Source organism: Lonchura striata, chromosome 1 (assembly GCF_050655825.1).
Source record: "Lonchura striata isolate lonStrDom1 chromosome 1, ASM5065582v1, whole genome shotgun sequence".
NCBI lineage: Eukaryota > Metazoa > Chordata > Aves > Passeriformes > Estrildidae > Lonchura > Lonchura striata.
Window position 1 is genome coordinate 87,866,664 of NC_140703.1, and position 22,519 is coordinate 87,889,182.

The 22,519-nt window shown below is 38.6% G+C and overlaps 1 protein-coding gene across 34 annotated transcripts in view; it reads right to left on the reverse strand.

Annotated features, from left to right (window-relative positions):
- The window catches only part of INPP4A (inositol polyphosphate-4-phosphatase type I A), a 107,794-nt gene that overhangs the window by 12,639 nt on the left and 72,636 nt on the right, over positions 1–22,519 (reverse strand). For 15 of the 34 annotated variants that reach the window (XM_085557671.1, XM_085557641.1, XM_085557663.1 and 12 more), the window contains 13 exons: positions 21,956–22,064; positions 20,312–20,329; positions 17,686–17,869; positions 16,019–16,237; positions 14,608–14,878; positions 11,813–11,845; positions 9,014–9,186; positions 7,146–7,269; positions 6,278–6,404; positions 5,766–5,906; positions 4,348–4,445; positions 1,128–1,240; positions 639–793 (listed from right to left, as the gene is read on the reverse strand). In XM_085557671.1, the coding sequence (XP_085413797.1) occupies positions 639–793; positions 1,128–1,240; positions 4,348–4,445; positions 5,766–5,906; positions 6,278–6,404; positions 7,146–7,269; positions 9,014–9,186; positions 11,813–11,845; positions 14,608–14,878; positions 16,019–16,237; positions 17,686–17,869; positions 20,312–20,329; positions 21,956–22,064 (1,765 nt within the window). The remainder of the gene's footprint in view (positions 1–638; positions 794–1,127; positions 1,241–4,347; positions 4,446–5,765; positions 5,907–6,277; positions 6,405–7,145; positions 7,270–9,013; positions 9,187–11,812; positions 11,846–14,607; positions 14,879–16,018; positions 16,238–17,685; positions 17,870–20,311; positions 20,330–21,955; positions 22,065–22,519) is intronic. The other 19 variants (XM_085557787.1, XM_085557749.1, XM_085557767.1 and 16 more) reach the window with 4 other exon arrangements.

Sequence of the window (22,519 nt, forward strand, 5' to 3'; positions counted from 1 at the left end):
TTGAACAACAGTAAACAGATTTTTTTTTAAAGTACTTAATTCTGCAAACATCTCTGCTGCTTCAGAATACAGAACATCATTATTTTGATATGACAACAGCACACTGACATGTTGTGATGAAATTTGGTTGCTGTAGTGTGAAACACTCATACTGACATTTCATCCAGTGAGCAGTGTTCCACTGCTAAAGAATACACTGGAAAACCAGTGCAAACTGCAGGTGTCTGTGTTTCAAAGAACAAAAGATAGATCATCCCTGAGTAATCTCCCTGAGCTAGAACTAAGAAACCTAGTGCTATGACAGTTCAGGTAAAGTCATCATTAAATAACTTTCAAAGAAGCACCAGTTTCCTGTTCTGCAAGCTCAGCATTAACAAAAAACATATTTTTACATGCTTGTCTGAAAACCACTAATTTTCTACTGAAAACTCAAGCCCATCTGATATAAATCTGGTAAGAACCAGCTTTAGCATATGCAACTGATATGCACAGGAGGGATGAATTCTAGCAGTCAGTTTTACAGTTTCCTGACTTTAGGTTACTTTTTTGTTTTTCTTTTGATGGAAACAGAGACCACAACTCCTCTGCAGTTTGCATGGTTCCTTATTTAGGAATAAGTGATATGGTCAAACTCTTACCTCCTCATACACTCCAGAGCCTGAGTGAAGACCTGTGGAGCCATTCCATGTTCATGCTGTAGGATCAAACACTGCTCCAGGGTGATGGACATGGCAGTCCTATCCTTGGCACTTTTACAGCTCGTAAATCGAACACCATTAAGTCTGCGGCATATCTAGAAAAGGAATAGACAGGCGAAACCTCCTGTCAAAGACAACACCTGTACTTCCCCTCAGAGAGACACAAATGTTGTCTAGGGCTTCAGTGTCAAAGTTAGGCACGTTTGAGAGAGCAGAACTTCATTGTCTGAGTTGAGAAGAAAATCTGATATGGAAAATACATTTTATTTCCCCAAGTCTCATTATAGAGAAGGTCTAGCCTGGCAGCATTTGCAAGCTACATGCAAGCAAATGAAGAAATTCAAACATACCAATAATAAAAAAAGGGCAAATACATACGAATACAGAAAATCAGCTGAACTATGCAGAGATGGTTAGATAAATAAATACCTCAGCAGCTTGCCAAAGGATATCAACATTCTTGTTTTTCCTTGCATGAACATTTTGTCCCAGAAATCTTAACAGTTCAGGCAGGCACGTCTGACTACGAGATCGAGGTAGACCTATAAAACAAACAAAAAACACTCCTCTTACTCATCTGTATTCAACAGATCTTTTACAAAGTGTTTCTATATGCCTGTTGCAAATACATTTGTCTTTTCTTGCAACTAGAACAATTATTCAAGTTCTGATTTACTTAGTACCATCAACAAAACAAATTCATGTTTAATTAAGCTCAACTGGAAATATTAATTCCAGTTATTTAAAACTTCAGGGATTCAGAATTTAATAGCAGTATAATAAAACAATGAACAAAGGGAGCAAGATTGGTATAGTGTTTTGGTTTGTGTGTCACAGATGTGACAGGAGAACATGCATGTCTTCTGAGAAACTCTGAAGATATTTCATATTCTGCTCACATTTTTGACTTTAAATTTGCAAGCTGCTCAGCCTTCAGTAACAAGAAACACCCACTGGACACCACATTGTCATGATCTGTTTATTAATATTTCACTAAGTGTAAATAAAGTAGCTGGAATTTTTCAGAGTACCTTCAGCACTCATCTTCTGTGTTCAAACTGTTGCACATCACCTCTTACATATGTAGCAAGATACTCCAGACAATCAACTATAAGTAATCAATAAGTTCTCTTTTTTGTTGTTTCATTTTTTTTTAAGAAGTAACCATGAAGAACACCAACTAAAGTTGTGACTGAATAAATACAGAGGTGTGCACTGTAAGAGATGACATTGTAACAAAAAGAATCCCACCTGAGCGACACATGAGGCTTTATTTTAGGCCTACTTCTCACAGCAAATGATATGCTGGACTAACTTGATCTCCTCCAGGAAGGTGACCTGCTGAGCAGATGAGGGAAGGCTGTGGACATCCTTTACCTGGACCTTGGCAAAGCCTTCAACACTGCTCCCCACAGCATTCTCCTGGACTAACTGCTCATGGCTTGGCGGGACACACTGCTCACTGGTTAAAACAACCCAGCTGGGTGGCCAGGTCACAGAGGGCTGGTGAATGGAGCTACATCCAGCTGGTGGCTGGTCACCAGTGGGGTTCCCCAGAGCTCAGTTCTGCAGCCAGTCCTGTTTAAAATCCTTATCAATGAATCAGGAGGAGGGGATCAAGAGCACCCTTGGTCAGTGGCAGATGGTACCAAGCTGGGCAGCAGTTCTGATCTACTGGAGGGCAGGAAAGCTCTACAGAGGGATCTGGACAGGCTGGATCAACAAGCCAAGGCCACTTTTGTGGGGTTCAGCACAACTAAGTGCTAGGTTGGGTCACAACAACCCCAGGCAGTGCTAAGGCTGGGGGCCAGAGTGGTTGGGAAGATTCTGGTAGAAAAGGACCTGGGGGTGCTGGTCCACAGCTGCTGAACATGAGCCAGCAGTGCCCAGGTGGCCGAGAAAGCCAATGGCATCCTGGCCTGTGTCAGCAGTAATGGACCAGAACAGGAATTGTTCCCCTGTACTGGGCACTGGTGAGGCTGCACCTCAAATCCTGTGTCCAGGTCTGGGCCCATCACTGTAAGAAGGACATAAAGATACTGAAACCTCAGTGGTGTCCAGAGAAGAGCAACAGAGCTGGGGAAGGGTGTGGAGCACAAGTCTTACGAGAAGCAGCTGAAGGAGCCGGGGCTGTTTAGGCAGGAGAAAAGGAGGCTCAGTGGGACCTTATTGCTCTCCACAACCACCTGAAAGCCAGGAGGGTTCTTCTCCCAGGCAACCAGCACCAGGACAAGAAAAAATGGCCTCAAGCTGCAACAGATTTAGATTGGATGTTGGAAAAAATTTCTTCACTGAAAGGGTTGTCAAGCACTGGAACAGGCTGCTCAGGGAAATGGTTGAGTCAGCATCTCTGGAGGTATTTAAAAAACATGGAGATGTGGAACTTGGAGAGATGGTTTAGGAGTCCTTTATGCAGTGCTCGGGAAAGAGTTGGACTTGATGATCTTAAAGATCTTCCCAACCTAAACAATTCTACATTTCTATTCTATAATTAACGGTACTGTGCCTGTCCTGGTCTGGCCTGCTTGAACTCCACACCTAGAAAGAAAGTAATACCTGTAAACAAAAAGAGGGCACAGGCCATCTCCTCTTTCTAAAGATAAGGTGAACTAACAGAACAAGGACAAGGAACTAAGACTAATTTATTAGAAATTCTGCAGAGTATAGAATTAATAACATAGGGACATGGACAGTGGAAAGGAGAGGAAGGAGCTGAATGGGAATTATTATTATAAAATACATTAGACAGAGACATTAACAAAATTAATTTTAAACTGGTTAATTTTTGAATTGTACAAAAAACTCCTGATGCTAGACTACTATAAAATAAAGAATTACACTTTGCAGCTAACGTTCCAGAGAATTTATTATTTAGCATTATGAATGCCTGGACGGAGGGAAGCAAGTTGTGGTCTCAGCTATAAAAAAAAAAAATTCAGGGCAACTGAATTTACAATAACACACTTTAACGGACAGAATTCTTACTATCTTGTTGCATGCTGCTGCATTTGTATTTCTGGAATAAAATTGCAACTGTAGGGCACATGAAATAACCTTAGAAGAGGTTTGATTGTAATAATAATGAATAGATTAATTTTCACCATTTTTGTAAATACCACTTATGCCACTGTCTTCTAAAAAAAAAACCAAGCAGTAACAAGCAAGTACAAAAAAACCAGTCAAAATTAAGCATGCAGCTTTTGTCACTCCTCCAGATTCTCTGATGTTGGCTGCAGATGCAACAACTACAGGGAAGTGACTGAGTTTCTTCTGTGCAGGTTTTATCATAAGTGCAGGGAGCATCACAAAAAACTGCACATAAAAGTGCTGCTGCTAGAACCTGTCACTTTTACACCTTTACCTTACAACAATCTCACTGTCCAACTGGATGATTATACAATACAAAGAGCCACTTAGAAAGAGATGTAAAAGTAACCTTAAAAAGGAAAGTTAATCAGTCTGACCTTTAAACCTCTTGAATCAACTCTACTTTAGTACTGAAGAATTAAAACACAGTTTTAATGTCTTGGAGGTTAATAAGGCTGGTGTACCATCAACATTTAAAAAACCAACATAAAGCAAACAAATGAAAAAATCAGCCTGAATTGTGCTGTTCAAGCAAATTTGTCATTAATTACAAAATACTTACAATCATCAGGCAAAACTTCCTTGAACTGCTCAAAATATGAATTCAACCTCACTAAGCTTTCCATGTTAATTATCTCTTGCAGTGAGGTGTCTCCAAACCTTTAAAAGGAGAAAAAAGGAACAATTAAGCCCAAGGTAAAATGTTTCTCTTTTTATTTGAAACAACTGCACTTGGCAATATGTCTACAAAAAACCAGTTTAAATATTTATCCCAGGAGTTCCCTAACCACTCAAATGACAGGTAAAGTGTAACAGAGAATTATGGTGATGATTCATTACAGAGAAAGAAAATATATGAATATGAGGGGGAAAAAGGAAGGAAGATGTAAGAAAAATTTTGAAGAAAATGGTATTTAAAATTCTTTGGCTTTCATGTCTCTCTTTCAATATTTAATTCCTACCTGGCAAATTGTTTTATGTCAATTTAAACTTTTAATAATGGAGATACTAGTTTAGTTCATAAACTAATAGTAACAACCATAATATCAGTAGATAGGACTGAGAATGCTGACTTCAGGTATGTAAATGAAAAATATGGATCTAGGATTAATAAACCATGAATGTACTAAATATTGTCAACAATGCCCTGATTCATCTTATCTAAATATATCCACATACACAGATGTAAACACAGAGTGCTGACACCTTTAACTGTGCGAGTCATCTTGGGCTTCCTTTGTAGGCAACAGAGGACAACAGTAATTGCTGAATGCTTTTGTTAGACTTTTTCTCATTGTTCACCACCACAGTGCACACTCCAGCCTGGTACTGAGGCTGCTGTCACAACATGCATGTGCCTGGCTTCACAGGAGTGCTCTGTTGGAGCAGTGCTCTGCCAATGCACTCTTTACAGGATGTGGCCATAACAGGGAGAAACTACTGGCTCTTCCAGAACTGAGCAGTTTCCTTAGCAAATAAAATTACATAATTATATTTTTCAGTTTTACAATAGCAGTGTTGCAAGGGTATTTTAAAACAGAGGTGCACCTTGCCCATTATCCTGAATTTTGGCAGTGACCAGGAGAGGGAATCTCAGGGAGAGTGCAAAACCAAGACAGCAAATATACAGCAATACCCAGAATGATCTCAGCCGCTAGGGAACTTGTCACTCACAGAGGTCTTAAGTCACAAGGAGCACCTGTGTGCTCTTGATAAATCTCCCATTGCAAATTCACATCTGAACTACATAAACTTGCACCAATCTCAAACCTATAAGGTAAGGAGCCTCACAGCTATGTGGCAGAGAAAGAAGGACCTCCTTTTGTTTGGCATTTGGCAGATTCCCTTAGAACACTGTTCCCATGTTCGTGTATTGGAGAAACTGAATTGCTGTTAGTTATGCAAGAATGCAATTCCACATCAACGTAGCTCCACTGCTGAACTGCCAGCAAGGCTGAGCTTGCCTGACTGGACACCTACTTCTCTGCTAGGGTTTGCTGCTCATTGATTCCCACGTTGAAAAGAACAGGCTGAACCCTCAGTAACATTCCACTTTGAATCTCACGAGGCAACAAATCAAACAAGGCGCTTGGCAGAGGGATCCTCACATTAAATCCATCACTGAAAAGAAATACACAGCTGTTAGACGTAAAGATCAAAAAGCTACATTCCAAGAATTTGTCTAAAGAGGGATAACACCTAGAACATAATATAACCATTAAAAAGCAACCATCAGTCAAAAGTGACTCTGAGGAGCTGCCACAACTTGCTTCTAGTCAGAAAGTCTATTCTAGTTCAAAACCAAACCTGCCGCAACCTGTAATGTAGCATTTATAACCTCACGGATGTGACATCAGATCTACCAATCTCCTGACAATGGTTGATTTTGCTCTGCTTATTAATACTGCAGCTCTTCTACAACTTGGGTAGAAAAGCCCTAACCTTGGCATGTTCCCACTCATCAAGAATAAAGTATATTTATTGGTTTTTACCGATTTCCAGTGATGACTGGCAGCATGTCAGTAGATGTATTTGATGTAGCCTGAGTTACTTTAAAGGTTACATTCCTCAAGTCCATGATTCCCAAACTCATGTCCTCCAGCATCGCCAGCTCTTCACCTAAATCCAAGAGGAAAAAGTGAATTGTAATTACTTGTTATGCAGAACTTCCCTTTGTCAATTTGATGACAACAGGAGGCCATCACTCCATACAGAAGTTTCACAGATGAAGCAGTGCTGCAGCCCTGGCCTCCCCTTTGACCTACAGACAATGTCATGGCTGGAAAACACCACTTATCTAGAACAGTCCAGACTACTGTTGTTTAAGTATTTTATAAGCTGATTTTCCAAGTTAGGTGATACTAGCAAGTACTTCTCAGCATTGGCAGAGACATAATATCCTTTGCGTAAGATATTCTGGATTTGTCCAATAAAACATTTGCTAACCACTATGCAGGAAGTTTTTGAGAAACAAGAAACATTTCTGACTGAAGTACTTTCCCTTTTTATATTCACTCTTCAGTCTCACATTGTGCTGCAAGATTACAGAAGTTTCAAGAAAATTCAAAAAGTGTATTTTAGGCACAGTTTCTCCCAGCTAACCAGAACTTTCATCCAATTATTTTCTGAAAAAAAACCTCAAAGACCACTGTGAAATTCAAGCAATTCAAGTGCAAAGAAATTCAGAGTTGTTAGATAATTAAGTACTTCAACTATAATCTAGTTTTGCATTCTAGTTTTCAAAATAATTTTTTAGCTGAGCTGCAGATTATCCAAAACACTCAGATCCTGCTGTAGCCAATTTAATGCAGAATTTGCTGACTCAACAGCTAATTGCAGACCCTGGCCCTGTGCCCTTACCATAAGTGCTTAGCAGGCTCTCAAACTGTGCCAGCAAGCCAATGGTGTAGAGTTGTCTTAGAAATCCATCATCATGCAGACAGTTCCTCAGCTTGATAATGAAACCACAAATGAGAGCTGTCAGCTGTGAGAGAGGAAACAGACAAGAATGAAATTATTCAAAATAAAAAAGGTTCTTCAGCCCCAAACAAAAATGATAGCATGTATAAGAGGTGCAATAAAATCTGTCACAGAGATACTCTTTTCCTTTAAACATCTTTTTTTCCTTGCAGCTGAAGACAGCCAACCAATGAAAACCCAAAACATTCATAAAATCAGATTCAGGGCACACTGCCTTCATCTCACAAGCTGTCTCAAAATGGGGCTGCTGTAGATCTCACACCTTCTTGTTTTCTGAACACAATCACTTGTGGTAGGGTCTACTACTTATGAATTACAGAAGTTGCTCCTTAGAAAATTGTTTTAGTTTTAGACAGAAAAGCAACACAGCTAGTTCCAGGCCAAGAACTTTGATAGTATGAATAAATTACTGCTTTTCAAAAATGACATTTGAGAAAGCTTAAAAATGCAGTATCTGTTTGCATTATGCAGATTTAAACTCTGGTGTTTCAAGATATTCAGAACAAGATCCTGAAGATCTAGTACTAAGGTCAGTACTATCACCTAAGATTAATTCTAATAATAGTTTTAATTCACTGTCCACAAAGGAATTTCCCAGGTGATGGCCATATACTATATATACAGGTGTATGACTTTGTTATAGAATTAAATAGAAAAGAATAAAGTTCTGATCTTAATGGGTAAACATATTAAAAGGATTGAATTGAAAAATTATCTGCATTATGAAGTGGGTTTTATATAGGAAAATTCCCTGATTTTATCTCTATGAGGTCATAGAATCAAAGAATCATTAAGGTTGGAAAACACCTCCAAGATCACCAAGTCCAACCCAGCACCACCACCACGTACACCACTAAACCATGTCCTCAACTTTTTTGAGGACATATCCACACATTTTTTGAACACGTCAGGGACAGTGACTCCACGACTTTACTAGGCAGCCCACTCTGGGTCTTAACAACCCCTTCCATAAGAAATTTTTCCTAGTATCTACTCTAAATCTCCCCTGGCACAACTTGAGGACATTTCCTCTCATCCTGTCACTAGCTTTACATTTTTAATATTATATTATGGGACAAAAGCCCTGCCAATTAAGTCCAAGAAATAAACTGTTTGAAATAAATGAACAAGATAGTGATTTAACAGGAAAGCAGATACACTACAGAAGTGTAGTGGGCAGAAGAATTTTTTTTCTGTGGGCAGTGGAAATTTTTTTAGTGCAGACATCTGCTAGTCAGCGTCTGACACAAGAGATGCCAGCAGGTCCAGAAACAGAACTTCTTGGAAAAAAAACCAGAACTAATTTCTCTTCCTGCAGCTGGACTTCTGTCCTTAGGCACCATATGTCCTGCTGGTTTTCTCAATGCAGAAAACAACAAAAGCTAACTGAGGAAGTACATCTGCTACTCACAGACCTTTTTGCCCTTCTCTCTCACATCTTTCTTCTGCTTTGGTTTGGTGGCATTGGAAGGCAAAGGCAGTATATTTTAGTATATTAGTATTTTTACTAGTTCTGGAATAATTTTTGTTTTCAATAGTGAATGACTGTATATCCAAGGGGACAATTTATGAATTGTCAAATGCATGTAAGTAACAAGTAAGAACAGGATGGCACAGCTTGTGAGGGGAAATCAGTGTCAAACCTGGGAAGAGATCTGAAAAATTCTGGAAAGAGTAATCTTTCATATTTCATAGAAACCCCATCAAATGTGGAAGTGAAATCAAATCATGCATATTTGCTTGCTTACAGTCTGGCAGAAGACAACATCCCTGCGATACTGAAGGCTCAGGCAGAGCCCTATTGTCGGGGCACTGTCCTGCATTAATAAAAACACCATGGCTTTCTTGGCCTTGTCACTCATCATGGCTACGCAGTCAGTGAGTGTGGTCAGCAAGGGATAAAGAGCTTCACTCCATTCACCTGGTTGAAAAAAAAAAAAATTAGCAGCAGTGGAAGTACTTTATTTGAAACAAACACACATTAAGAAGAAACTTCCTGTTGCAAGACAAAGTTGTTGATAATTTAGAACTCATTTTATTTTGGCTGGATGGTTATTCCCTGCTTTGTAATAATTAAGTAACCCTACAGTAGGGATATTGCATGAGGAAAATATGGAGAATTTTACTCTGTAAAGCTTTTATGACTTCCCAGGCCATGTAAAAGTTACCAGAATTTGTGCCCACAAAACAGGCTGTACAATAGCTGATTTGGAAATCATAACAGAAACATGAACAGCTATATACAGAAGTGTATATAACTGCATGTTCATGTTCAAACAAACCCTTTCACTGCACATACATGGACAGACAGTAAAGGGCCCACTGTATTACAGAAATAGGGACTATGTGCCATTTCTGTCAATGAGATTCCTCCCAAACATCCTGCTTTTTGAATCTCTAGGCTCATAGGTGTATCATTCAATTGCTTCTCCACCTTACTGATTCTTATTGCACCTCAGTGAGGCAGGATGATGCTCATCTCATCTATTTGCAGCTAAGAATAATAAGGTGTGAGGTGAGAAATTAATGTAGGTACTCTTTTAAGTGTTTCCTGTCTCCTCCGCAGTTTTAAAGGCTTTAAGTTAGATAACAAGAAATATTAAACATAGTGAATTAGATAGGAGTCATACAGATTGTTGGAAGTACTTTGGAGCTTTTCTTCCACTGAAATACACAAGATATGACCCAGAGGGATTCTGTTCAAGGTCCTGCACAGGAAGCACACAAGTGAAACTGAGTTGTCCAAGTCATTCTCTTTTTAAATGGCAGGACAGTATATTTTATTTTTTAAAAGCACCAGAGCTCACTAACAGCACACACACAACTCCCACCCTAGCTGGCTGTAGGAACAAGGCAACGAACAGACCAGAACCTGCATGAATGAGACACTTAAAATCCCTGAAAGTAAATTGTTTGGGATTTTGACTCAGAGGCAGAACTAAGAGTCAGTAATAATAAATGTTCCTTTGATAACCAGCCAAAGAGGGGAACTCTGGAAGTCTGCTAACAGAAGCATATCTGGCAAGATTAACAGAACTATCATTTTGGATTTTGTTCTATGTCATAGATAGATAACCTAACAAACTACACAAAGGGGAAGTTGTTTGACTCTGTTTCATTGCCTTAAAAAAAGCACAAAACATCATAAGAATGGGCAAGGAACCACAGCTTGTCTTTTAAATTCTATTAAATATTTTATCTCAAAATTAGTCAGATGCCATACCATGGCCTTGTGAACACTTAAAAAGCAAAATACAGATGAAACTAACAGTGTTTCTCTTACTGCATTTAAGAGCTTTTCTTAAGCAAGTGAGAATAAAAAGAGCTGAAAATACCTTCCAGCACATCATCATCTCATTGAGTGTATGTACATATATGTAAATGGTTACTAACTCAGCAAAGATTTAAAACTGTAGTGAGTCTGACACCACTTTATTTTAAAGATATGTTTATCTTTGGTAATCACAAAGTACACTGGCAAAGATAATGCAATTATTAGATAGGTTTTTTCTTCCAACATTCACATAGAAGGCAGGGACTCAACTGGGGTAGTAAGCAAAAATCCTCTGTTCTGTGTATTCTCTTGGTTTAAAATTATGGCCATGAAAAAACAAACCCTTGTCAGTGTGCAAAGTTCTAAATTATTTTTGAACTTTACTTACTTCACAGCGGTGTCTCTTGTGCTAATTTTTTTTTTTTTTAGTCAGTGGCAGTTGTTATTAACAGTAAAATAACAGTAAAAAACCAAATTGCACTCCCTGTCTCAAATTAGGTTGGAACAGGGTAGGGGTGTTGGGAAGGCCAATGAGTTCACACAGTGAACTTTTGCTGACTATATACTACTGATCATAAAAAATTAACGTCTTATTAAGAGAACCAAATACATAAAGATTATAGGATGTAATGTCAGGTGGGAAACATTCTTGCTTTTTTTACCCAAGGGTCTCTCTTCTCCAGAGCAATAAAAATATTATTAAAACAGCTGTCCTCCAAGGCCTTGAAAATATATTTTAGTATATTCATATTAAGTACAGAGGGACAAGGACAGAAGAAAGAAGGTTAACACTGGGATGAGACTCTTAAATTCTGTATCCTGAAACACGAGACTTGCAATCCCCAGTACGACTTGGTGTGCACCCACAACAGAGATTTTCCATCAGCCTTGTTGACTCCACCATATTCTGCTTGACTTCTCATCCAGAAAGACCAGCTCAACAGCCCATGTGAAAGGGCATGTCTGAAACCTTAGACTCCTACAGACTTCAATGCCATTTGGAAGAGGCCTACATTGTAACCTACATCAGTTTGCTAGAACACATCAGCTGGAGAAATCCGAGAGGCCCTGAACAAGCGCTCTCCCATATCTGAACATGTGAAAGGACCAGGTACCCCCTGCACTTTTAGGAAATAACTGCTCAACAGCTTGGGTAACTCACATGGTGTTGTAATTGCCATTTCAAAATGGTCCATCTTAAAGCAAGGCATTTGTTAAGTATGAACAAACCCCTGCAGTTTTCAGAAGAAGCAGAAGCCATGAATGCACGTACCTGGGGCGGATTCTTCTGGAGTAGGGCTGCAATCTGCACAGAAATGGAGGGGCAACATGCATGATTAAGGGGCAGCAACACAGTCTAAATACAAGCAACTCAAATGCGCAGTGCCAGGGTTCTCAAACATTTTCACTGAGTGAAGAGGAGCTAGGCAGAAATACTCTGATGCCCACAGGCATCAAGGGCATGGGCTGTCTCCTCCACTCCATTGTTCTGATCAGAGGAACACCTGGATGGGGACTTGGAGGAAAGCCAGTACCTGCTAGCTCAGAGGCTCGCTGTGGATCACCAGCAAGTGCACTGTCAATCCCCAGGGATCCACAGGGCATAATTTGAGAACCACTGGTTTACTGCAATTACAGATTAAGCTGGCAGTAAGGCTGCTAAACAAAAGAGCAAAAGATCAGCAGTAAATTCAATGCACTTAACAGAAAATGGCATTAAGCCTCCCACAATATAAGAGTAATAAAAAACCAGTACTTTGCCACCTTAGTCAAAATTCCATTACACAATTTCTGACATAATTAACAGAAACATTAGAACACATGTTAAGGGCTGAAACCCCACCAGAGAAGTTTGTGAGTATTCCATACTCATTTCAGTGGGAGGATCAAGCTGTCAGATGAAAACATACTACAGGTCAATGCTAACAATAAAAAATAACAAACCCTGTTATAGCAAGTCCTGCACTCATGAAAAGTAGTTTACGAAGCTATCAGGATTTAAGCTGCTGTTGTTTATATCTAGATTCACTAGTCAATGAATTATAAATCTGAACATAACAACATAAAATATAAAATTCAATAGTGTGCACCAGGACAATCATCTCAGCTAGATAATCAGAAGAAAAACCTCTCAGTATATTAAAATCCATCATGTTCATGAAAGAAACTATATGTCCCCATGTGATTTTAGTAATGAATATCTAAGCTAACAACCTAAGTACATTTGAAAATATCTTTTTTAAGTTTCCCTTCTACTATTTCAGGCAATATTTTCTTTCACAAACATTCATTCCTAGAGAGACCCTTCAATAAAATTTTACAGTCCCTCTCTTACCAATTCTGGAACTATCTTGCTTGGCTTGGTTTTATGTTGCTTTCAAAATAATTTCTGTCTGCTCTCTGCTCATTTATTCAAAACTCAGAATTACTAACAGGAAAAACTTTAATTCTTTCAATACACAAAACCAAAATGTTGTGATTCTGAACTTAGAGAAAGGACCTCCCTTGTCCTTCAATCCTGCCCCAGGTTCTGTCAGTTACACAGAAGGATTTTTTTTTCCTATTTTTGAGGGACAACAGGGAAAAGTTGCAGAAATTCTTTTCACTAAAAAAATCTTTTGTAGGGTCACACAGTCAATTCCACTTTTATGTGGTGTAACTGTCAAGATCCAAAGTAGTTTAAAAGATCCACTGAAAATGGTAGAAAAATATTGTTCTAAGGTGTTTTCAGCACCCAGTTGTCCTGGGAAAAGCTTCTGATAACAGTCAACACAGATTTTTCCTGTGCATTTTTAATATTAAAAATCCACATTTAATCATTTATGTGAATGTGCATTGAAGGTTACTGATTAAACTTACATATAATTACATATAAATCTTTGTGTAAACTAGCTAGCAAACAAAACCATTTATAGGTATCAAACCAGTAGAAGAAATTTAGACAGATATTAATGAAACAAGAACCTAGTCTCCTGTTTTTTAATAATACAGAAAACTGTCAGTCTAATCCAGAAAAATATGGTTGTCTAAGACACTAAATAAACTATAGGTAACATGCAAAGCTACACAAAAAATATATTAACCTTTATTTTCACTTCCTTTTTGCCTTTTTTTTCTTAAGGCACTGCCTTCCACTACAATGCAACACTAACAATGTGATGGACATGAAGTCACAGACACACATAGGGACAAAGGGCCATCAAACGAGAAGACAGAACAGGACAAAGGAAATGAGAACACAGATCAGGCTTTTTAGAGCTTCACTTTGCCCACCTGCACTATTAAGTGCCAAATCAGAGTGACCACAGGCAAAGAATGCGAGAATAAATCAAGTACATAAGTAAATGAAATAATTCTGAAATTCACAGCTGCCAAACTGTCAGTCTAAACTGATAAGGGTTTACTTCATTCACATGCTCACAACTTCACACTGGGTTCAATACAGCACTCACTTGAGTTTAAATTTTGAATGGATTATTCAACTAAGAACTTGCACTGCCAATTCCTACATTCCAGCTACAAGAAGTCTAAATAATTGAGTGCCTCAGCACCACAGTTTGGGTTAAAATTTGCTTTGAACTCTGTTAGGTTCATCTACATTGAGCTCAATCTAATGGGATTGCTTGGGGTCCTCTCCCATGCTTTAGCAGACCAGCTGGGACTATCAGTTTTTCAGTAGTGCCTGCACTTCTCTCATGTGTTATTTACCTGTAATAAGCTTTAATTGCTGCAAAGAAGCTGAAGCCAACAGGAGATCTACCAGAGGTGGCGTCTATCATATGGTGGTGGCTGTTACCCATACAACTGTTTTATTAGCTTAAAACACACAGAGTGAAAACCAAGTGCTACTGTCATCAATGGATTTGGCAATGATTTCAGTGGGATCAAGATTTTAAAATAAGTAATGGGCTTAGCAGCTCCCAATACACCAACAGCTCTTTCTGCCTGACATCAGTGCTTAACACTACCACTGAGTTCAAAACACATGGAGGGAGTAGGGGAGGCTTAGGAATGATGCCAGCACACAGGAAGAGAGCAGCAGTGAGAAGCAGTGTCTGGCATACGCACTTGTCTTGAGAGAATGGCATGCACAGGATGGCGTGGATGAAGATGGTGGTGAGGATGATGAAGGTGGTGAGGATGATGAGGTCTCATTTAAATCTTCTGGATTTATCCAGTAGGCACGACTGTCCCGATTACCTTTCTTACTAGTGCTGCTGACGTCACACTGGAAAACATCTTCACAGCTGTCACTCTGCAGGCGCTCCTTCTGGAGAAGTTTGTCCACTCGCTGTATGATACACTCTAGACTTTTGTCAACATTCAACCAAACTTTCTCCTGAAAAGAAAACATTTCTTTCTCAGTTTAAAACCAAGAGAGACATTGGGTAACAAAGCCCTTGGCGATACCTTTCCTCCTGTGATTCTAGTCACAATTCCTCTGCAAACTATCCTCTGGGCTATTGTGGTTGCATGTGTGCACACACAAATTATGGGTATATAAATAACATATACCAGGATGTCAACAATATCTAGTGACATGACTTGTGTGGTAAATTTCAAAGTTATTTTCTGTGTAAGCTTGCCAAACAATTTTAAGTTCTTCTTCCTGCCCTATTATTCCAATTTCTAGCTGGCACTATTGTTTACTCTTGAAATTCATGTTTGACATAATAATTGTATATAATCACACATCTTTTTTTCTCGGTAACTCAATGAACATCTGTAACTCAGAAAAAATTACTATATTATAGTCATGTCTAAATACTGAATTATCTTTATTTGTATCGTATTACTGTGACTTTGACTGTAAGTCAACGTATGCCAAAATAATTACAACTAGCAAGGAATCATTTCCAAAATGAATTGAATCTCTTTTAAAAGTTGGTATTTCCCAATATTAATAATTGCTTTAATTAATCTTGACTATTTGTGAGATTTAGTTAACTTCTGTTTATTTAACACAATGACATAATTTACAGTCCAATTCTCATTTTAATTGGCAGTGTGGAAGAGAAAATAATTTAAATACTTTATGCAAACAGTTTTAAAATGCTGTTCATAATCAAAACAGTGATTGACTGCAAGTTCTAAATGTTTACAGGAGTATTTCTGTAAGAGGAAGGGTAAATTACATAGCTAGCACCCACAAAATACACTTTATTTGGGAAAGTGCAAAAGCCCATTGTAGTGTGGTCTATTTTTCACTTGAAAAGCTATTTACTTTCCCTTGGACCTCACCTTAAAAATGCTATACACCTACTCAAACAGTTTCCAGTGTTTAGGAGATCCAGAAATATTTATTAAAGCCTGCTTGTATTCCCATGCCAAGAGTAACTGCCTGCAGCATAGACACAACATCTTTGCCAGCTGACCAATACCTCCTACATACTCATCCTATGCATATCTGGTGAGCAGCTACAGAGCTTATTAAAAAAGAAATAAAAAGAACAAAGGATTCATCACTATGCAAACATACCCATTCCTCTTCATGCCAGTCCACCTGCAGAGAAGATCGGCTATTTCTTCCTGTCCATCTGGCCACAAGTGTATCTTGATCATTCCTTAGCATCACTTGTTCCCCTTCTCCAGAGGTTGGAGATGCTTTTGAAGCTATATAATCTGGCCTTGCAGCATTCAGTCCATGTATTGAATTTGCCAATAGCTTGCAGTCACAAACTGTGACAAGTTGCCGGGTCTAAAAAGCAAAAAAGACCCACATTTTGAAAACTTTTCATTATTCCATACACAATTTATGCTGCATTTTATTTTGTAAAATAAACTATTGCTTGAAGGTGCCTTTAGAATACCTTTACATAATGACCTTGAAAAATAGTATAGAACACAAAACACAAGTTATGCATTTCCAAAGTCAGTGCTACTATATTAGATTCATAATTATTGAAAATTTCACTGAGGAGTGTGCAATTCATCTTTATTTGCACTTCATCCTCCGTTTGATGAAAGCTTAGAACAATGTGCAGACACATGTGCAGTGTTTGAGCACTGGAACAGCTCCCCAGGGATGCAGTTGCAGCACCAAGCCTGACAGAGTTCAAGAAGTGTTTGGACAATGCTCTCAGGCACATGGTGTGGGTCTGGGAATGCAGGACCAGGATGATCCTGATTAGTCCCTTCAAATTCACTATATTCTATATTAAATGATTTTTATACTCTACACAACAGTTGCCACACCAGAAGGATCAGGTTTCACCCCAATTATCCTGTCTGAAATCATAACAAGATTTAAGAGGAGGGCTGAAGGTATAACTCACTAATCAATGCAATTTGTTCCCTGTCTTATTTAGCCGTGTTGTATTAAAGGATTTCTGTAAGCCATATGAATATGAAAATTATTTGGCCTGTGTGTCTACTAAAAAAACAACAAACAAGACATTAATATGTTATAGATATACATAATCCAGTTGTAGAAAATCCCACAGAACAACTGTACACTGTATTAATTTAGAAAGAGTATTATAATAAAGAATACATTTACATGAAGTCCTATTATAAAAGCTGTATGTGCATCCCTTCCTCTGGACAATTTATGGTAAGCTGATTGGCCACTACTGCTGTTTAGAGCCTTCGGATCTGCTTCAAGGACAGAAGAGGTCAGTAAAACTGTATTTGAGTTTTTTTTCCCTGTAAGATTGTTTCCAGTCTGTTTTTTGTTAGCAGACATCATGAAATAACTGGTTTATATCACTATTATTCAAGCAAAGGCTGTGTCACCATTATTCCTTATTTCACCAGTGGAAAAAATATAGAATTGTTTCATTAACTTTCACACAGTTGCTGTTGCTTGACAGATGACTCAGAACATTAAAAAATCCCAGGTGGTTATGGAGAAAAGGATATAAAAGAAAGTGAAGAATGCATATTACTGCAATGTGATGAATTAATAGAGGGAATCCAAGGACATTGCACTTGCAAGAGGAGGTGAAGGCAAGAGTGTCCAAAGTAGGAGGTAACATAAATACAAACAGGAACTTTTAAAGGCTGATATAATCTTTGTTTAGGTCTGTGCATGTTACAACACACTACTGAAAATGGTAAAACAGATGTTTCAAGAAAACTTACTAAAGGTACAGACAGGACAAACAATACACTGTGCTTCAGCAGGGAAGTGAATTATTCTCCTACCTTATCTGCTAGGATGGCAAGTGTTCTTTCAAGGCCATTAGCTGATCTATCCTTGGCAGCTCTAGAGAGCCTTTCTGCATAGTAACTGACTTGTGTTTTCAGGGTGTTGATTTGTGCAATAATTTCCTTTGCTCTAACAATGTCCTGTGGGATGTATATTATAGACTGGGAACCTGTTGAAGTGCTGAAAAAGAAAGATTGATTTTAGGGGGGAAATTGGTCTAGAGGTACACACATTACAGTGGCATGCTGGGGAATTAATGGCAGACAGCAAAAATGTACCTAAACTAGTGATCAGCAGTGAAAGTCCAATGGGCAATTGCACAGCAGGAACATGATCCTAGAGACTTCCCTGCCTTTACTAAAAGTATTTAGGTGCAGATTTACTAATCCCTAATACCAAGTGGTTGTGGGCAGAGTTTGTACACCAGAGGGACAGTGAGAATGTGGGTGACAGATTTTGCCATCAGATACATAACCACCTTTTGCAGAGACATCTTGCTCCATTCTCCCTCTCCTTACAACACAGATACTTCACTGAGGCCTTGCTTACAAACATGTTTTATCATGTATCTACTAACATCATGAAAAGAAAATCTGTGCTTCTTCTAACACAGAAATGCCACCCAGATCCATAATGCAAACACTATTGTATTAACAAAAAGTCCTTCTGCGAGTATATGATTTCCTCTATTGCAGATCAGAATCAAGTTACACCAGCAAAAGCAATTTTATGATATGTAAAAAATCAACATTCATCTTCATTCAAAACTGTTCTTTGTAGTTTCTGTTAGCACACAATATACTAAACTAGGGACAAACATATCTTTATATGAGGATAATGCAGCTACACTAAGACTGCTTGTTTGACAGTGGCGAACAGATTATGCCCTTTTAAGTTTAGATGTCTACAGAAGTTGCTTGTTCGATCCAAGACAGATGCTCTACAACTGCTGGAGAAAGAATAGCACTTCCAAAGGGTAATTTCATCCCACCTGAAAGCTGCCTTTTAACTTAGGAAATTACTCCAAGCTGAGGTTGTGCTCTTAGTTAATTATTTAGAACGAACTGACCACTACTCTCTTTGTCAAGCAAAATGCTGGGTTCTTCCTCCCCAGTAGGAAAGGTACCCAAATACCAGGCCTTTACATCATCTCCAGCTGTGCCAAGCATGATGTCCATTCTCAACATGGCATCAAGCATGACAGGACACCAATTGTGTATTATCTTTTTTTTTCTTTTCTTTTTCCAGTCATGAATGGCTTCAGCATAGTAACAGCACAGAAGAACCTACTGTCTGCACCCATCTCAGCACTGTTAAATGGAGACAGCCATGCTGAGAGGTTACATGGAGAGGAGTTTCTTTTTCAGGAACAGTTACCACAGATCATGACTTCCAAGGAGTGTGAATTCCTCTGCTACCCTTAGAGCAATGCTGTTCATTTCTGAAGCGTATCTGTGAGGTAGGACACGAGGGTTGTGTGGGGCACACTTCAAAATCATGCCACAATTCCAATTCTTGTCCCTCAACAGATATTAAGGCAAGGGAGAAGCCCAATACCAGTGTCTGCCTGAGCTCCATTACAAAAGAAAGATGAGGCATTTGTTTTCAAAGGATGTAACTCAGAAGTGATTCTTGGAAGAGTTTCCTTGTTTGTGCTCTGGTCACCCACCTGAGGGGCAGAGAACAACCACTCCCCAGTACTGCTATCCCATACAGCAAATTAATCTCAGCTGTTAGGGCTTTCCCTGTACTTGATTTGTGCTTTCTAGAGACTGGTGATCTTAGTGACAATTCCTCTGAGCAATTTCTTTCCACGACAGTGTGGTTAACATGCATAAAGACATAGTTGGCAGAAAAGGCCATGCAGCATATTGAGATTGGATTTAGAATTATTATATTTTTAATAATAAACATTTGCTAGGATGATTGGGGAAAAACATATGGTGTAAAGTTCACATATACTTACTTTCCAACCTGCAACTGCTTTTTCAAATGAACAGCTCTCATTGTATTATACCCGCAAACTGTAACACAGACTTAAATTCTCAGTGAATTAGTGGTTCAATCTTAATAAGAGTAATTTAGAGCAGAACTTCTGCATTTTTGAACCACCTAGTAATGTCTGCTTTTGACAGCATTGAACACCACAAAATTAGGAAAAGTATTATGTGAAAATGTTTAAATAAAGACATGGATTACAAAAATATACACCATGCCAAATCTGCTACTATCAAGGTTTTAAAATACATAAAATTATCTTAATTATCTTCCATTACTGGCAGAAAAGTTTCTCATTCCAGATAGTTTTCATTGGAAATAACAAAGGAAAATATATAAAATCCTTGTGTTCTGATTTTCAGTTTTTTAACTTATGATCAGCGAGAGCCAGGAAACTAGCTGTTCATTGCAAACAAACGTTGCAGATGAAATGAAATTCACTCATACATCATGTTCTACAAAGCAGCTACAATTACTTAGAGCACAATTAGGGATGCCATGATGCATGACATTAAAAAGCCCTGCACACTTTAAAACACACCAGATCTTTGCCAAACAAAAGGAAAATAAAACAACCCAGAAAACAGAAACCCTCTATAGAACTCTCAGAAACGGAAAACTCACCAACACTCCTCATAACTGCTACAAAAACAAAAAACCAAAATAAAATTAGCAGATTGTTAGCAAATACCAAAAGCAGAAACAAAACAAAGTATGATTGGGGAAATAACTTATTTGAGTCATTTTTTCAATAAGGTGGGTATGTGAAGTTGTAAACAAAACAACACAGATTGCCAGATGACCATGAGTTGATCTGGGCAAATGCTATGACTGAAACAAGCACAGTTATGCCAATGAAAGAAGAAGGAACTGAATATAACAATGAAACTGAGGAGATGGATCTCAGTTCTACTATACTAGCTTTTTTGATAACATAGATGTACTTAAAATGAAAGCTGTTCATCAAGTGTTCAACCTGCAGTGTTCATGGACCCAGAAGGAACAGTTCTGAAAAGCTTAGAGGAAAAGTACTGGATAGAAATTAAACTCTCCAATCAACTTAATTATTGGGTAAGGGGAAAAAGAACAAATCCACATGGGAAATTAGCTATTGCAGGAGCAAGGCCCACTTCAGTGGCTATGCTGACAGAAGAAGGTTACTTCAAAGAGCAATAACTATATCAAAAGAACAGCAAGGGTGAGCCTGGCATACCAGTGTTCCCAAGTTTACAGTTTCCTCTAGTCCTCTCCTAGTGCATTCTGTCAGCCTGAACAATTAACACTAGGTGTTTTTACACCAATCTTTTTATCAGTACATATCTGACTGACATTCACAAGATACTGCTATTTCTCTATTGCCAAAATTAATTCTGAAGTTGATTCCCACGTCACTCCCATGTCTTATCAGCTCTAAATCCTACTAATCCTTTCTTTGGAAGGGCATTATCAAGGTCTCCTTTTTCCTGACTAAAACGACTCCTTGTCCTGCTGCTCTTGTGTCCATACAGTAGCAGAAGCAATGCAGACCCTGCAGCACTCTCTTCTCTGGGAGCTGGAGTGGGTGCCATGTTAGCAAATGTGACCTTCCCAGCTTCTGCAATTCCTACAGTTCATCCATCCACACTTCTACAGAGGTCACTTGGCAGCCCCTGCAGACAGGACCATGGAGGTCATATATCCTACCTGTAGGGCAGAGGCCAAATTCAGAAGCCCAATCTGTGCATAAACCTTAGGCAATGCGGGAAGGCCTCCAGCAACAGTTTCAGAACTAAACCCATTTTGTCAACAAGGAATTTACCAATCAGGCACAGCAGGTTCCTACTAAAGAGAGCTCAGCAACAGGACCTGGACACTATGAGAGGGGTGAAAGTCTCCTGAAAATAATGGGTTGAAGCATGATGTAGTGCAGCTGAGGAGGTTCAGCAAATGTTCTGACCCACAATTAGGCAGAGCCCAAACCCAACACCTAAAATAGCTAAATTAAATTAATTAACACGTATTCAGAAAAATTAAAGTTTTCATAAAAAGACTCTTAGAAAGAGTCCATCAGTAAACAAATAAATACAGTAAAATAAGGAGGAAACAGTTTTCCCTCTCCTTCTTTGGAAAAAAAAAAAAAAAAACCACTGAAAAATCTTCAATACAAAATATTGTATAGTAGTACTATTGAATGAAATAAAAACAGAATGGAATGATTTTCCAAATAACTGAGCATGGACCAGGAAGAAAAGGCACAATAATAGCTGACACAATAGTATTTCTACTTACTGTTTCTTTGCCTCTTCAAATTTATGCAGCTTTTTCCGCAAGCCACCTGATTTAAAGCCTTGACAATGAGCTGCTGGTGCTCCTATGGTGACTATGTCGTAGTTCTGATCTGGGGTGGACAAAAAGGACTTACAAATGAAAACCTGTCATCTTTAATGTAGACAAACAATTGTGTAAGTTCAAAAACTTCTCTGAAAGTAATTTCTGGAAACCTTTGCCATGGTTTGAAAGACATGGAAAACTGAGTTGTTCTAGAGGCCCTGGAAATCCATCAAACAGTTTTTCAGGTGAAAGACCTGAAATGAATGCAGGTCCTTTGTTTCTTAATCTAGAAGATTGACAGTGAAAAAGAAGTATTGAACACTGGTCTGTATACAAAGCTTGCCTTTACTGGAATCCCTCACCTGGACACACGAGACAAGTGTGTGTCCACGGTCACAGGGAATTACTGTTAAAAGAAGGGAAAGCCCAGGTTATTTATGATGAAACAAGCTTGATGTGAAAAAAAGTGATTTTGCATAACCATACATGTTGATTCTGGAGAAAAAGCCCACAAGCTGAACA